General features: G+C 41.8%; 1 protein-coding gene and 1 pseudogene across 3 annotated transcripts in view; one reads left to right on the top strand and one right to left on the bottom strand.

Moving 5' to 3' along the window:
• VPS13B (vacuolar protein sorting 13 homolog B) overlaps nucleotides 1-18204 on the bottom strand; it is a 690921-nt gene that overhangs the window by 83480 nt on the left and 589237 nt on the right. For all 3 annotated transcript variants that reach the window (XM_037048265.1, XM_037048266.1, XM_037048267.1), the window contains exons 40-43: nucleotides 15561-15757; nucleotides 9994-10175; nucleotides 8449-8798; nucleotides 3274-3435 (exon numbers count right to left, since the gene is read on the bottom strand). In XM_037048265.1, the coding sequence (XP_036904160.1) occupies nucleotides 3274-3435; nucleotides 8449-8798; nucleotides 9994-10175; nucleotides 15561-15757 (891 nt within the window). The remainder of the gene's footprint in view (nucleotides 1-3273; nucleotides 3436-8448; nucleotides 8799-9993; nucleotides 10176-15560; nucleotides 15758-18204) is intronic.
• Nucleotides 11441-12648, top strand: LOC118988960 (leucine-rich repeat-containing protein 28-like; annotated as a pseudogene).

The following is an 18204-nucleotide window of genomic DNA, read 5'->3' as shown; positions in this document are numbered from 1 at the left end:
CTTTTCTGAAGAGCAATCCCTTGCTGGTTATTGTTCTCATACAAGCTGATCTGAAGCCTACTGAATTGGATATTTATAGGCCCTCTGCGGTGGCATATATGACTGTGCAGCTGAATATGTTCAATTATTCCCTAGGAAATAGTTTGTTCTTCCTTTGTTTATTTAGGCAAGCAACTGTTGCAGGCTCTCCAGCATTTTAAGTGATTCTGCCTCAGAGCATGTGTTAGAAACTATAAGGAGAGTTTATAACTTTTCATTTCTGAAAGGTTTTTCAGTGCTGGATTTCTGGAATGGTTGTGTCCATGCTTCTTCCCATCCTGTTGGGACTTACTGTTGTTAGCAACGTCCTGTGTGGTTCTAAGATACGCTGACCTCTCTGAAACCTTTCCAGGTGTCCCTGCCACTCTCCTGATCTCTGCAATCTAAGCTGCATTGTTTAGTGGAGTTAAGTCCTGTGAACTTGAGAAATCCTCCCTGAGACTATGAATTGACTAACACCCAAGGCAGCATAAACACGCAGACACAAGTGTTCCTAAAACCAAGCCTGCTGGGCAGTGCAGGATGTGACTTGGAGTCTGGCAAAGGGAGAGGTTTGCTCACTTGTGGACCTGACTACCCCCAGGTGCAGTGTGGAGCTAAGTGGCTCATTTTTCTGACCTTCAGATGTAACTGCTCATTAGAACACAGCAGAATCTGTGATTATGGATGCAAGGAATTCCACGAAGGCCTCCTGGGCCCATTAAGACCTCTGGCTTCGGACGGTCCTGATGCCTTCAGCATATGTAGCTGCAGTAAAGAGACACCTTTTTGAAAAATTTTTTTTGATCTAAGTGTACCCTGAGATGATAATGAACACAGCTCATCTGAAAATCTGTATCCAGAGGATGCAGTTACAAATTAAAAAGAAAAGTTTAATACATACCTGTCTTTTGTCTCCAGTTTGTCATTAAAAATTCTTAGACTAACAATGCAACTGTCTAGCTTCAAATGTGGAGTATTATATTGGCGATTTCAAAGCCCTTCCTTTTCCTAAAGCCTTAAGGCTCGTCTAGACTAAGAGGCAAATCACGCTGCCAAAACCTGGGAGAGCTTGACGACAGTTTGAAAATAACACAATACTGAGAATTTAAACACAGGGGATGCCAACTTTACCACTATCTTAGCTTAATATTTCTACTTGTCTCCTTGTTTAAAAAATATGCCTAACAAGTAATGCAAACCACACAGGGGTACTGTGAAAACAAAACTAGTAATAGATATAAAAAGACCTTGAAAAAGTGCAAAAGTGTTCATGTGAAAGGCATAGTGGTGGCAGGTTGTCCATTTTTCTCCTGCTGAGCCCTTTCCCACCCAGAAACTGTCTGTCCATACACGAAGCCTACTTCCCCCCAAGCCCCAAACCAGCTGTTCTCGTGATTGCCCTTCCTGTGCTGGCGCCAGTGTCCGGGGGATCTTGAGGGTCATTCAGGCTATGGTGGTCTATTCATCTTCAATGACCATGAGGACAAGTGAACGTCCTGTGCTTGCCTTTCTGTTGGTTGGAGCCTGTAGCTCGTGTGTGAACAGGGGCAGAGCCTACAGGCACAGTCACTGTACAACAACCCACACTGAAGCTTCGCAGAGGGCTCTTTCCCACCACTGCTACTTCACTGCTGGGAATGCAATTACACGGAAACCTTTCAAAAATCCAAAAGGCTATATAGCAAGTGTTAACCTGGGTTGTCACTGGGTGGCTGGAATCATAGGTGGTCATTTTTTAATTTGGTCTCTGTATCTGTATATTCTCACTTTTGCATTGATAAAATAACAAAAAAAACCCTTAAGTTTAAAACAAATAAACAAAGCACCCTTTAAGAATGTTATAAGAGGCAAACAAACAAACAAATGACTTAAAAATCCTTGGCTCTAGCTGGGTAGCTCAGTTGGAGGATGGTCCCAATACTCCAAGGTTGCGGGTTCGATCTCTGGTCAGGGCACATGCAAGAATCAATCAATAAATGCCTAAATAAGTAGAACAACAAACTGATGTCTGTCTCCCTCTAAAATAAATAAATAAATATAAACTCTTTAACATGGAAATTTCTCAAGAGAAAAATATAAAAATAAGGGCATATTATTTCTAAAATTATGAGTGTAATATTATAACATATGAAAATATTTGTAAGAACTTTTACTAGAAAGGATTTCTGAAGTTTTAATGTCTTGTCAAATTAACTAGAGTTAGATAAATAATATCTTAAGTAAGAATTGTACTGTATCTCCTTTTCCACATTTTATACCAACAGTGCAGCTGTACAATAAAAAAGCAAGAAAGAAATCAGAATCTAGCTACCAGAAAAACAAAACAAAAAAAAACCAACTGGGAGCCTGAGGACACAGTACATGCTGAAGCTGGTGTATAGAAGCTTTCCCCAGATGGGAAAACTTGTTCTCTAATTTAATGACTTTCTTTTAATCACAAGCAGACAGTAGTTTCCCTATTACGCAGAGTTTTAGAAATACGTTATTCTTGAGAGTTCTTCCTAGGGTTTCTTTTGCTCATTTAAGACCACATCTTCGCATTCAATTCATCCTCATATTATCCCTGTGGGGCACATCCCTCTAATTATTCCCCTCTAATGTGACAGGAAAAATGGAATTATACCACTTGGAAAAGAGACATCCTTTGGTATGTCTTCTCTCAGTGCTCCCTTGGACACACTTTGTCATCGCGCTCACTTCGTCACAGACCAAGAGCTGTCCCTCAGGGAGCAGGGACTATCTTTGAATTCCCAGTGCCTAGCACGTGCTTGACACATGGTAAAAATCTGAATCAACGAATGAATAAAACTGCCCAACATATAATGCTTATAGCTTGGCAAGCACTGTTCCAGTGCCTTTAAATATTTATTTAGTACTCACAACCTTATGAGATAGGTACTGTTATTACCCCCATTTTACACATGAGAAAGCTGAAGGATGGAAAGTAAAGCGAGGCAACACGGAGGCAGGATCCAAACCCACGTGCGGTGGCTCTAGAGTTCAGCCTGTGACCGCCGCCCACGCTGCCTCCGCGGCAGCCCCGCTGACAGGAGGCTGCCCCTCTCCACGAGCAGCACGGGGCTGTGGGCTCCCCTCTCTCAGTGTTTCTGCATCTCTGTCAGATGTAGCTGCACCATGTGCTTCCTTAGGAGACTTAAAAAGGGAAGTAACTGGACGCAGACACACAAATGCAGAATAAATGAACCCCCAATCTGAGCAGCTGATGTGTTTGTAAGGCTGTTTCTCAAATACCTGTGGGGATTTGTGAGAGCGCCAGCTGTACTGGTGACGGTGGAGACTCGCCAGCAGCACATTTTCATCGGTATCCACCTGGCCAAACCGCAGTGTCTCCTGTGTGTCATTACAGATCACAAAATGGCTGAAGACCAACTCCTCCACCTCCGGGCATTCGTTCTGAAAGAAAAAGAATACGAAAGCCAACGTGCATCAGATTAATTGCAAGATGTTTGGCAGCTGTCTGCCCAGTGGCAATTGTTACAACACAGAAACACTAAAAGATCTGCTGTCATTAGCTCTTGTATACAAAGTATTCTATACTTCCAGGGTAAGCACAAAAAAAAAATACCTTAAAGAGATCTTAAATGTTCCAAAAATATGTTTTGATTTATACTTCTGCAAAATAAATCATAGACGCAGTAGAGTAAAAGAACAAGACCCCTCTAACTTTTAACATTTAAAATGAATTAACATCCTACCAAGAATGCTCTGCTGGGTAGCGCGCGTTTTTGAGCAAGAGTACTGGAGGCTAGAATTACCGTGTTCCTGGCCTTCCGCACTCGACAATCAAGACCAATTACAAAGCCACAGTTTGTACCCTACGGAAAGTAAAGATCTTTTAGGTAATACATCCCCAGATACCTTAAGGGGGAGGGGGGAGGGGGGGAAGGAGGGAGGGAGTGTGTGTGTGTGTGTGTGTGTGTGTAAATGTGCTCAGGGAGAGATGTAAATAAAACCATAACTTTCCCTCTATTGTTAAGAGGCTGAACACACAAAACAGACTTACTCTAGAGTCAGGGTAAGCCAAGTTGCAGTTTTCAAGAGAAACAATGTAACTGAAAAACAGGTGCTGGTCTGTTTTAGCTAATAGTCTTCAATCAGCTAAGGTCTTCCACTAACCTATTAAGAGTAATATGGTCCAATGTTGATGGACCAATGTTGGTCCAACTTTCCAACTTGATGGTGTCTCTGCTGTTGTATCAGAACATTGATTGGCAAAGTGACAGAGAATTTCCATTCTTATTCTTTTATCACTCTGGTTAGGTTATGGCTTCATAAACAATAAATATACTTTTGGTAAATTTAAAAAAATAGCTAAATACATGATTACCTCGAGAATACAAGGAAAAAAGTCTAAATCAGACAATCAATTTGCAGACACTGGGAGGTAATACGCTCCCTAGTTAACCTCTATTTCTTGGCTATGGATATGAATAATGTCACAATGCCATTCTCTGTCATTTGCCATTTTAATGACAAGAGGGAGAGTAGAGGGATATACCAGTCATGAGCACAGTTATCTAAGTGAGTGTGGGGCCTGAAGCCAAGGAGTCTATGGGCAAATGTACTTGAATCCAGCCTGGACCAAGACTGGACTTAGCGCCTTATCTTGAGAGGCAGAGCCCATTCCTAGCCATGCAGAAGCCCCCCAAAGTGGGTAGACAGTGCTCTATGGCTGCAGTGGGTGTAGAGGCCCTGGAATATCTTTCTTCCAGATGATTGTGAGGACCTCTAAGTCCCTCGCTCTATCCATCTATTCCCACCAAACCTCTATTCTCACAGAGCAGAACCCTGACAGGTAGCCACACTAACCCTGAACAGTCCCTGGCTAAGTAAGACAAGATTAATTAAAGGCAACAAGGACCTGTTGTCTACATAATACTCTCTGCTGTGGCTTTTAATCATGAGCTGTGATTTCAAAACCTGACTGCCAGCAGGCTTGCGCTGTCCCGGCCCTGCCACATCCCAAGCTACTCTCCACTGGCTCACTGCACCCCAGCTCCGCCAGCCCCTCCTGTCCCTCCCTGTTGTTCTGTCCAGCATGGCCAACTCCTTCTGACCTCAGAGCCTTCCCTCTGCCTACATATCTTTTCATCTTTGCTTGACAAACTTTCTACTCAGCCTTCAGGTTCCTGTTTTCAGGCTACCTCCTTAGAATAGCCTTCTGAGATCCTCCCCAGATGAGATTTAGGTCCCCTTCTTTCATGTTCACATAATGCCCTGTAATCCACCTTCGCAGAATTTGTCCCTATTGGGACTAAGTAGTGATGGGTATGATTTCAGGTTCCACAATGTCTCCATCACAGACTCCATGCTGCGTAAGGGCAGCAACCAGGTCTGTGGTATTTAAAAATTTACCTTCAATACTCAGTGCCTAACACATAAATACTCAATAAAAACTTCTGAAACAAATACACTTTCCAAGTTATAAACAAAATAAATGTTCACAGTAGAAAGATTAGAAAATGCAGGAAGTATGGACTGTGTTTTTTGTTTTTGAAAGTCTCTAATTTTACACTCAGCAAACTGCCACGAACGTTTTGGTGAATTTTCTTCTAGCAGTTCCTCTCCTCTGAGTGTTCACCCCACCCAACCCTACCTTACACGTCTCACACAAAGGTTTGTGATCCAATGGGAGTCACAGCGTGTAATTAGTTTTGATGAGTTTTCCACTTAGCATTATATAATCAACACAAAATGCTCTCTTTGTAAACATCTCTCTCTCCTTTAGGTCCAAGAGTACAAACATGAAGAAAGGGATATGATTTCAAACTCCCACTTAGACAGACCCCCGAGATGGAAATTTGGTTTTCATAATGAACTGGGATCACCGTGCTGGCAACACAGAGGTTCAGTTACCAGAGGGGCTGGAGTAGAAAAAAGATCCTATGACTTTCCTCCTCTCTAAGGACTGACCTTTAATGAATGATGAAGGTTTTAGGGAAAAATGTAAATGAAAGAACACAAGAGGGCTGTTTACGTTTTTCTAAAGAGCACCCCAGTCCTCAGGGACCCGTTTCTCTACTGCTCCTTCATCTGTGGAGTTCATTGGAACTGCAACAAGTTCAAGCATTTCTTGGACTGTTTTAAATTCGGGCATAAAAAGATCGTACCCATTTTATATGACATCATATAGGCTAACCCTCAGAATGCTCACTCAGATGTGTAATTAAAAGGTGTCTTACATTTAAGATCTGCGTGGAGTGTTGTATAGGCATTTGCAAATTAAAGAGATATTGTTTTGGTGTAAGATAAGACACATGAGCATAACCTTGATTTTAAAATAAAAATTTCCTTTAAATGCTGTTTTGTCCAAAGGTGGGAATGCGACATAAAGATAAAGAGCAAACTTCAAGTGGCATTCTGGGTCTTTAAGCTGGTTTCACAAAATATTAGTCATTTACAAAAATAAAAAAAAAATCTATAGCCAGAGAAATCAGACACTAATGAAGACTTTGGTTAGTCTTGAACTTGTGACCTAAAGGTGAAAGGCCAAATTGTTTCATGCTTCATCTGTCTGGTCCATCTACACTGGATACAAATGACTTGTCTCAGATATGAATCTGATAAAAAGTATGCGGAGAACTCAAATAACTTATCCTGCTCATTCAATTTCTATTTCTCACTGACAACAATTATACTGTACACTTCATTATACACACAGTAAAATCAAAGTTGGGAAACTAAGCTTCCCTCTAAAGGGGATAAACCACATTCAGAATATTTTAGAAACAATGAACTTAATAACCCTTTATAAGCCCAGTTCAATGTAAAATGTCCTGTAATTTCCAAGTTGTGCATTTTTGTATTTACTTTAGAATATACAGGGTTAGATGCCTACCACATTAAAACTTGGTGGCAAGTACTCTTGACATGGGAGGAAACAAGAAAATTACAGCAACAATTACAGAAGTATATCCTCTTGTGGCTCATGTTAACATTGCCAAATCCCTGTATAAATCAGAACCAACTATTCATAGAATGTACCTGTCAGCAATATGCTATGTGACATATGGCTCTACTTAATCAAATATACAATTCCATTTTTAAAAAAAACAACTCAGGATATTCCTTCAAGGCACTGTGTTAGCCAGTCATTCACACTCTGATGTGGTTTAAAACATTTAAATATTTATGCACTGCATTTTATTTATATGTATAGCTGTGTCTAAGAGAATATTTTTACCCTGGGAGGAAACTGGTATTTCTAAAGGCCATTTTGCAGTAGTTGCTACACACGAGTCCTCTTATAATGGCCCTGATACCATGACAAAAATATCCTGGGTTTAAATCTTCTATCGATGACTCTTTTATATTTTCTAGGTTTGTTTTTTATTAAATGCATTGTTCAAAACATGACAAAAAACAGAAATTGGAGCCACGAAGGTTTTTTTCACATTGCTATTTAAACCAGCTGCAAAGATTTAGATCACACTAGCTCTTATTTTACGCATGTCCTTTGCAACAAGAAAACCATGGAATGCCCTTAAAAAGGAATTTTAAAATATAAAACAGATGTGTTATCTTCTTTCCCTTTGCTGTTGGAGTGCCATGTTGGGTAATTAATTCCTTAGTCTTGTATAGGTCTTCATGCATATAAAGAAAAGTTTATTCCCATAAAAATTCTTACATCAGAGAACTCCAGCTCCCCCTCCCTCCCCCGCACTGCTCCCGTTCCCACATGAGGTCCGTGAGGCATGAGGGGCCATTTTTCTTGGGGAGCCAGCTCTGCACAAATGCGTGTAATGTACATACGTGGGGAAGTGCCTCAGCTTAAATAGCAACACAAACTTTATGGAAATACACTATTATACTGAATATTAGTTAAGAGAAGTGTACGTGATTTGTTCTTAAATCACTGAGCATATTATTATCAGACTTTCTGTGAAATTAAAATTCATTATGAAGTGCTTTTTACTGATTCAGAATGACAGAATGATAGCAGGGGAAAGACTGAGACCATCTTGTGCTCACACATTTCCTCTCACTGCTTTTTCTCTTTGAAAAGATGGAATGCTTACCGTCAGAAGGGCTCACGCAGGCTCTTCACATCTGAACTGGATGCGTAGACAATGTGATACATAGCTAAGTTGAAGCTCTGGCCAACTAAAACCACAAAACTTGGAAAAATTTCTGGGAATATGTTACTTTCCACACAGATGTGGCACATTAGTCACAAAAATGTGGGCATTATCTCCTATGCATGTGGAGAGAACCCCTATTCTATAAAGTTTTTAAAAATAACATGTATGCTTTGTCAAAACAGAGAAGGGCCCAAATATCATGGTGCCGATCCAATTCTTCACTCTCTCACATTTGGGTGTGTGCTTATTATTGCAGGTGGTAACACAGAGAATCCAGGAAAAGCTCCCACGTGGACACCTGTAAACTGTTCGGGGATGTGCATACCTGTTGCCAAGCTTGTACCGCAGTGTTCAGAGAGTGAATCGCATGTTGCCCGAAGTTTACAAATATGGACTCAACCTGGATGGTGCAGTCGAGCAGCTTCTCTGCTGCGTTGCTGGACACCGCAATCTGTCCGAAGATGCTGAAGGGTTTCACCAGGCTTTGCATCGTAACGTTTCTGCACTCCAGAAGTTTACAGTCCGCTTGAGCGGAGAACTGAATCTCCCGGCAGACAGAACTATTGTTCCACTGTCGAAGGTACAAGTGTGGTTCTCTGAAGGAAACAATCATGTATTCTAGTTCAGATGGCACATTTTTATCAGAAACAAATGGCTGCAGCTTTGGTGGTGGAGCTATTGGGAAAACAAAGAAGAACAAGAGCAATGGAGATGAGCCAATGTTTTATGGAAATACAGAGATGACATGTAAATTATTCCCTCTTTGGCCACTGAATTCAATACTTAATGTTTAATAAATGTAAACATTCTTCTAAAAATATTACAGTATTTGAATTATTATTTGATATTTGCAAGCACAACTGTTTTTTTCAATCAGCAGATCTCTTAAATACATATCGTCCAAAGGTTACATTCAGTTTCACAAACATTTGACCACAGAGACAATAAATAACATGAACAGGAGGTAAATTCTAAGGAGAGGTGTTTAGATGCGCTCTGTATCTACCATCTCAATTTCAAAAACAAAACTGTGACTCAAAGGGAATTAGAAAAATCAGGTTGAATTCCATTTTTGTTGAAAAGGCAAGATGTTTAGCAGCTGTGTTTAGTTTTAATCTGATTTTTTTCACTTTTTCCCATTGCATGTAGGTCAAAAACCTAATGCCTGATTCGAAATGTATTGACTAGGAAAGGTTTAGTAAAGACTTTTAGGAATAATTATTCATGTAACATTAATAAATCTATAAAAGGCCACTTTTGGGGTGAGGGAAAATGTACTCAGTAGAAACTTGTAAAAATTATTAGAGAATTCACCCATCTTTTGTAGAAAGTATTCATGCTTTTAAAATCAGGTGATATCAAGTATTTTTTAGACTCTATTTCCCATTAATGTAATGGCTCAGGATATAGGACAAAAACAGATGTATTTCTTTCAAAAAGATCATAATCGTCATAACAGTAAAACCTGCAATTTTTGTAACTTCCATGAAAATCCCTATGGGAAGCATACAAAATCATGTCAGTTCAATACAATTTAGTAACCTATATAATAGGTCCATAAGATGATGCAAAAGTAAGGGGCACAGCTGTTATAGGAAATTAACTTCAGAATAACTCTTCCAGTGCTCACAGGCAGGGGAAATGAATGCTGCTTCTAAAAACTCCCACCAGCACGTGGGTGTTGGTCCATAGAAAGGGAGCTTTGGATGAGGGAGGGATTAGCAGTCACGGCACTTTGAAACATCACTCACACTGCAATACACAAAGTGGAAACCCCTCCAAGACTTTCTGCTTCCCCAAAATAAATGATCTGGATAAAGATAGGGGAGTTGTGTCGTGGACGCTATTGTGATGTTAAAGTAAAGAGCACCTGTGCCTAGCTGGTCCAAGTGATGACAGAGATGGAGCTCCAGGTGAGCAAACTGGAAGGAAACGCAGAGGGATGGGACAAACCATGGCGTAAAGCAGGAGTCCACTCTGGTACAGGCAGCCAGGGCCGTGGGCGTTACAAGCTGGTCGCAAGTGCTTTGAGAGCCAGATTCACTTGCACAGCTACAGGAAATAAGACATAAAAGAAGTTCAATAACCTAAATACCCAATATCACATAAGTGAAATGTCTTTCTGGAAGGGTTTTTTAAGCAAGCACCCATAACCCTATAGTCAATATGTTATCAAATCTTCTGTATTTACTTACATAAACTAGTTGTTTTTAAACATTAAGTTCTTGTTATTATACCGTGAGCTATTAGCTGAAAAATTTCAAAGAGTTCCTCAAACTCCAGGATGCATGGACCTACCTGTGATCCAGTTTTGTTCCATCCACACCTCATGAAACTGGGAAATTTGTTCTCACGTTACTTTAAGACCAACACAATTCAGAGTACGACTCTGCTGTTCAGAAAACCCAGTACTTCCAGTGTCACCATAAATGTTTCCCTCTTGTTTGACTTCCCCAGAGTGTCCATATCCATATTCCCATATGAATTATTCAGTACTCTTTATCGGACACCCACTGAATACCACAGTAAGTGCCATCAAAGTCATGACCACGTCCAGAAGAACCAAGGTCCATGGACAATTACACTGCATGGGTCTTCTCTTCACTTGCCCATTTTCTTAACACCATTTTATACAAGTAAACTCTAGTTAAAAGGAGCAGTGAGGGCACCTGTAGGAGGGGAGATGTCTGCATGTGGTGGCTGCCTAGGTGGCTCCCCTCAGTGCCAGCAGAGGCAGGGAAGCCGGGGACTGGGAGAGAGCACGGTGCATCCTGGTCCTTACGGACACTGAGGTGATGCTGCCCTGTTCCCCTTCATCACCTTCCACCCCTTTCTTTCCAAATCTAAAATTTGCTCTTCAGTTATGGTAGCCTGGCTCCCAAATCCACAAAGAGCCTAGAGAAGCAACACTGATTTACAGTATCTTAGGGAGAACTATGACAGGAAAAACTAAAGAAATAAATCTTTGGTTTTCAAAGAACTCACAGTCTAACTGGTGATATAAAATATGTAGACATGTAGAAACATTACAAAACAGAACCACCACCCAGGAATAGGAAAGTCAGAAGTGCTGCCAGAGTGGAAACATAAGAGGAGCTCGGAATGGTGTGGGGTGAGTCATGCGGGATTCTCAGAGTGTGAATCTTCAGCTGAGTTCGGAGAGAGGTTGTGAAAAAGCCGGTGAAAATGAAAGCAAGGAGCTCGGCTTGTGGGCCAGCGCAGCCTGCGTCCCGGAGCGCTGGCTCTGCCGGCGCGGAGAAGCAGGCCAGTTTTGACAAGATGTAGTGTGTGCCGTGCCTGCTGGGATCTGTTCAGTCATGGCATCTGTACTCTGAAAGACGATCTTTGTGGCAAGGCTGGAAGAGGCCAAGGATGTGTTCTTCACTTACAGGAATCTGCACCACTTCCCACTGCAGGTCCTGAAAGATGAGGGACTACAGTACTTGGAGAGACTCTATATGCAAAGGAACTCACTTACAACCTTGCTCAGATGCTTCCAAACCTGGTGGAACTGTACATTCATTCAAATAAAATAGTTGTGGTTCTGGAAGCCACTGGGTCCCTTGAAAACTCCAGTGTTTGGATCTTAGTGGCAATGCCTTAGAAATTGTTTGCCCAGAAACTGGTCATCTGAGAGCTTTATGTCATCCTCTATCCGCTAACAGGCAACTGCGATTCTTACCTCCAGAGGTCCGCAACTGAAGGAGCTGCAGACACTAGACATGTCTACCATGGTTCGCTAACCTGAGGCGAGGGACTCCACTGGTACCTTTCTCTGCAGAGCCTCGCTGTGGACCAAAGTTGACTGTGGTGTGTGCTGCACTGGCCTCAATGGGCTTTCCGTGGCTAGAAACCATCTTGCATTTTGCCATTTGTTTTGGGCCAATCTTGAGAACTATGCTATGTGTATGTGAATGACAGCATTCACCTGAAGGACTTAGCATCCCATCTGTACAATAAAGTCCTCGGGGGCAATGGCTGTGGTGCTCTCATCCATGTTTCAAGGCAAAGCTGCTTTCCTTTTCATCAGGGCAACTAACCGTTTTCTTCCCAGGTGAAGGCCATAGGGACAGAGGATCACTACATCCGGCCTCCACCAGAGCTGGCCGGGGGGAGTCAGGATTGCGCTAACATGGCTGTCTGAAAGATCTGAACTCTCCGTCTCTCATCTCATTACCCAGAAGTCTCCTGGAGCTGGGACACTGCCCCCTGGGCACTGTCACGGGTGTCGTGAGCCCCAGTGTACCACTGACCATCCCAAGCTCTTTCCCTGGAGAGAGATGCTGACGGTGTGGCTGCACCAGGGAGGACACCTGGCAGTCTGGTGGCTTTCTGCTGCTCCACCCAGTGTCTGCAGACTTTCGACCCTACTGAGCTGATAACACCCAAGTGTCTTGGGAGTGTCACGGGCTTGATGCCTGCATGTCACGTGCTGTTCGTGCAGCAGAGGGGCGGGAGAGTCCAGTCAGGCCAAACAGGCCCTTACATTCCGTCCAATCAAATGGGGAGGGGGCATAACCACTGACCTCCCTGGAAGTGTCATGACTGAGCTTCAAAGCTGAATATATCCTCCCCCAAATTAAAAAAAAAAGAGCATTCCATCAGTTGTGCTGAGTGTTTAGCTCCAAGGAGGTGACAGTTACGTGTTGGTATTTAGTGCAATGTTAGTCAATATCCACTGCACACAAAGAAAACGCACTCTGGGGAATCTTTGTCACCGACTGCACTCTGTATGCAAAAATGCAGTTCAGTACATTCTCAGAACTTCCTACAAATGGGCATACTAATCCAAATAACTTTCTAGAAAGTTATCTGTAGAGTTTCAAATAAAATATTTTATTGGCAAGGTAAAATTAAACCATATTTATTCAGAGAGAGCATAATGTATTATTTGTACGTGTTGTACACATATGGGCTCATTTCCGTACGCCATGTTAAGAAGTTGTTAAAAGTAGGGTTCAATGTTAGTAAAAGTTTTATTAAAAATCCAGGTGAAAGTTCTATGAGAAACTACGCAATTTGAGATTTATCTGAGGAGTTTTTTTTTTTTTTGCCAACTACAATTTTTGATACTCTTGATATTTTCCATGATTTTTTCTATTTCTGAAGAGTAGCAAATTCTAAAACATATTGAAAACAACTGCTAGAACATCATGAGTATATGCCCCAGTCTTTATCTAAAACAAATTGATTAATCCTTCACTTTTCCTAAATTAATGCACAAATCAATGGTTAGAGAGATATTTTTAGGTATTTATGAGTACCGTGACTCCTAGTGTATTGCAGTGGCCAGTACTAGTGGCCAGTACTAGCTCACTTAATCTTGAAAAATTGAAATTATGACTAAAATGGTCATGAAGTTAATCTATATTTAAAAATTTAGACTTTCATTAAAAAATGAGTCATTAAAAATGAAAGTTTCTTAAACACAAAATAATATGGTATTTATAATCACAATATACTTTAACTATATTTTGAATCAATAAAATTATTGTAGCCTAGTACATCTTACACTGAAGGAGGTGATAGGAGATTTACTGAAAACATGACAAAGTCTGACACTTTAAAAGTTGCGGTAAAATACACATAACATAACTATTTTAACTGTCGAAACCGTGCACCCCCGCGGCAGTCCAGGCCTCCGCACTGTCGTGCGGTTGTCTCACTGCCCAGCTCAGAAATTTTCCAACCTCCCAAATGGGAACTAACCCGGCAGCCGTTAAACACTACCTTCTTCATTCCCTGGCAGCCCCCATTCTAATTGTCTCTATAAATTTGACTATCGTTGGCATCTCATACAAGTGTAATTAGACAATATTTCTCCTTGTCACAGTGACATTTCCTATTTTATTAAAAAATTCCCACTGCAACCAGATAAACTGATTTCATGACCCACTAGGGCTGCTATCTGTGGCTTAAAAGAGCCCTTAGGTAAAGGACTCCTTTATGTAAGTCTTTAAAATATATATATATATTCTTTAAAAGTATGTATATTATAAAATATATTATCAAAATATATAGAGAGACAGAATATATCTCCCAAGGTTCACTGAACAAGCACTGTGACACTGAGACGTACTTGATACCCTACATTTCACTGCCCACAGTTCTGTTTTCTGAGGGTTCCTGGGTCTAGCTAGGTAACCTGTACTTACATCAGGCCCACTTTCTATCCATCTGCTAATTTTCACAGGATGGGTGTTCTTTCCATTGCTGCATTACATACAGATAAAATCAGGATCCCACTCCTCTTATTTTCACTAACTGTATGTTACTAGAACCATGCCTGGAAGGTAATTATTTTTGAGGAGCACAAATGACCTAGCAACAGAATATATAGAGTATGACACATTACTTTTAAGCATACAAAGTAATCAGTTAAAAAGACTGTGGGGCCACAGACTAAAGCGTTAGCAGGTTCTTTTTCTGTGATGTTCTTCAATACACATATATTATTATTATTATTAATAATAATGTATGTTCTTAAATACGCATATTATTATTAATACAAAAGAGAGAAAGCATTCACAACCACTGGTGCATATATAATGTAAAGTAGGAGCCAGAACACCAAATGAAGGGCTATGATTATAACTTTGTAGCTGCATATCACACTGGGCAAAAACAAAGGTAACATAGAGAAAAACAGTTGATTTGCAGGGCGGTGGATGCTTTTTCTCTCTCTTAGTGTCAGATGTTGTTTGGGGGAGAAAGGAAGGGATTACATAAAAGGACCAAGATAATGCTAAAGCTGACTCAGCAGGAGAATTGGAAGGCTAGACCCCGAACGTGATGGGCAGCGAGCAGCACGGGCACAGGCCCAGAGTACGCCTAAGAAAGAGCATGGGAGCCAAGAAAACCGTGCCACTGAGTGCAACGTAGTCAGTCACCTGCATCTTTCATGGGAGCGTGAACAGAAAATGCTGACAAACAGGTTGCTGAAGCCATTTTTTCTGCCTCTCAGTTCATGGGTATACCAATCTCAAGCAAACACTGGAAATGGGGACACTCTGGCCCTTTGTGGCCACTAACCAGATATCCTGTAGGAGGTGTGGAACAGGATGTCTGGAGACATGATTCAGAGTACCTGAAGTCTATAGACTAGAGATGCATTATGGTCAAATAGACTCTAGAGCTAAAGAAAAGTTCAGCTAATTGAAATCCTTTAGATATGTTATTTTAGTTAGCCAAGTTTTCTAATGTCTGGAGGTTTGTCTTAGAGGTTCTTAGTGAGGGTTTATTATGAATAAAACACAGGATTTTTAGTACACAGACTTCACAACATCAGCTTCTATCTTGCTTCCTAGTTCTCATCTGCAGTTGCGACAGAGGCAGCTGCCAGCCAGCTGAGCTACGGCTAAGTGAGGGGGCACTGGATAAGATGAGCTGAAGGCTGCTTTGTAGCACAATGCCACTATCCCATTTTCACCCAGTTACCTTTGGTCATCAGCTCCGTTTTGATTGCTGTTTAAGACAATTCTCCACAGATCCGAGGATACCAGTTTCTTCTGGTCATTCACAAGATTGATATCTGGCAACTGCAGCTCACAAACTTTGCTTTCAGACAGACTAAATTCTTGAAATGCAACAAAAACCTTCTGGAGTTCATCCCAGTATTCCAGACTGCAAGGAATCTATAATAAATAAAAAAGATTTTACAGGGTGCAACATAGAAACTAGCTTCTATGTTTGTTAAAATGCAAATTAAGCCTTCATAAAAGTTACAACATTAATAAGACTTTTAAAAAAGGAATAAGATTGTGAAAGACAATAGTTTACAATTTCTCTGGAACAAATACTTATATTCACATTGTTACCTATTTTATTTTAAAAGACTCATTCGAGAATAAGATGTGAAAACAGCCAAGAAAGTTTTTGAATGAGAGAAACAATGGGGAACAAATCCAAACAAGTGTTAAATGTATTATAAAACCACAGCAATTCAAGATAAAGTTGGAGTAGTAACATCCAAATAGATTAAAAGAATAGAATAAAAAATAGTATATGATAAAAGTACAGATAAATTTTAGTATGTAATAAAGATGCCATCTCAAACAAGTAGGAAAAAGATAGGGAATGAGATTGCAAGAACTGGCTAGCCATTTGGTAAAATCACAGTGGGTCCCTATTATTATTCCTGTATGAACAAAACTGAACAAACTGAACTAGTAAGCAAAATAGAGACAGACTCATACAAAGAGAGCAGGATGAGAGTTATGGGGGGCATGGTGGGTAGAAAGCAGAGGAATGGAGCAAAAAGGAAAAAGGAATCATGGACATGGACAACAATGTGGTGTTTGTAGTAGGGGAGGAGATTATAAGGGGGTTAAATGGTAATGGAAAAGATACAATAAAAATTAAAAAGTAAAAGGGGAAGTAAATTCCAAAAGGACTGAAATGAAGGCTGAAAACTGAAAGATCAGTTGATGTTTTTATCATAACTGGGCATTCTCTTCCATGTATGGCATGAAACTCATGGATGTAAAAAAAAACAATTAAATGATAAAATTAAATAAAACAAAGTAGAATAAGACACAATAGTCAATGATATATGTAGGAATAATTATGATAGCAGAGAGCTCTTATTAATCAGTAAGAAAATAGAAAGTGTACAGAAAAATAAACAGAGGTTGTTGGAAGAGGCCATTAGCCATGGGCCTTGGGTGCCCCTGCAGGTTCTTACTAGGTATGCAAAGGATGCCAGGCCCTGGGAGCTGAGAGGTTTGCAGAGAGCAACCTTGAGGGGTGAAGAACTCTCTCTCTAGGACAAAGAGCAGGTGTGCTCTAAAAGAGGTGGACTGGAGAAGCTCCATGTTCCTCACTGTGTTGTGTATCTACTTCATGTGTAACATTCCCCTGGGTGGCCTTCTGCGATTGACTTGGGGACAAGAGAAACCAATGTAGTGAGTAAGGACGGAGGCGGCCAGGCCGGCAGCAGCCATTGGCTAGCACATAAAGATCTCGGAGCTGCGGCTGCTGCAGTAGTCGGAGCCCAGAGGCTTCCTTCCATCTGTGCCCAGCGACAGGGGCGCCTGCCATGGAGACCTCATCGGGAGCCTGGCAACCCTGAGTAAAGTCAAGGGCGGTGGTGGGGGGACCAGCAGCCATTGGCCGGCGCGTAAAGACCTCAGAGCTGCTACTGCTGCAGCTTCCAGGGCCCAGAGGCTTCTGTCTACGGCCAGCATCCAGGCGTCTGCCACCGAGGACTCATCGGGAGCCCAGCACCTGTGAGTAAAGACAAAAGCAGCAGCGGCAGGGTCAGCTGCCCTCGGCCAGCCCGAAACGCCTCGGAGCCACCGCTGCAGCTGCGTTAGGGATGTAGAGGCTTCTGTCTGCGGCCAGTGCCACGGAGGACTAATAGGGAGCCCAGCACCCAGTGGAGCATTGGGTCAGCTGCGGGGTCCTTGGAAGAGCTGGCTCCCTCCCTCACCATCTAGGCGGGGCTGGGTAGCACAGACCTGTCTGCCTAGGTGTGCAGGGAGGGTGGCAAGGACAGGGGGCCATGTTCAGTTGCGATCTCTGTGGTCGCCAGCCCACCAGGCCTGCCAGCCCAGGAAATCTGAGAGGAGCATTGTCCTAACCAGTCAGGTTGGGGATTGAGCTGGGCTGAGAGGCACGCTTTCTGGAGAAGTTTTTACTGGAAAGTGGACTGATGTGTTCTTCTGTGAAGGCAGCTTGACTTGCTTCTCACCCAGCCACGGGACTGGGAAGGACCAGTACCAGATCCTGTGGGATCCAGGCAGCCTGTCGGGTGGGCGGGCGCCCGCACTCCAGTCTGGTAGCCTGGCTGGCAGGCGGGTGTGTGCCTGGGCCTACAACCCAGCCCACAGAGGGGTCCTGCCAAAACCAGAAAAATCGGATTGGACAGTTTGAAACCAACAAGGAAGGAAGTTTTTTTTTTTTTAACTTTTTAAAAAAACTTTTTTCAGTAATCGTATATATTTTTTAATTTTATTGTTGCTGTATCTTTCAGTATTCTGTTCCTCTCCGTTCTTTTTCCCGGTTTTAGTCCTTCTTCCTTTCACCCCAAACTTACTGCTTTTTCCTCACTTCTCTTGCTCTTTTTTTGTGTGTGTGTTTG

This window comes from Sturnira hondurensis, unplaced genomic scaffold (genome assembly GCF_014824575.4).
Source record: "Sturnira hondurensis isolate 20B ecotype Veracruz unplaced genomic scaffold, ASM1482457v3 Scaffold0006413, whole genome shotgun sequence".
In the NCBI taxonomy this organism is placed as follows: Eukaryota; Metazoa; Chordata; class Mammalia; order Chiroptera; family Phyllostomidae; genus Sturnira; species Sturnira hondurensis.
This window is presented reverse-complemented; position numbering and strand designations above follow the sequence as displayed.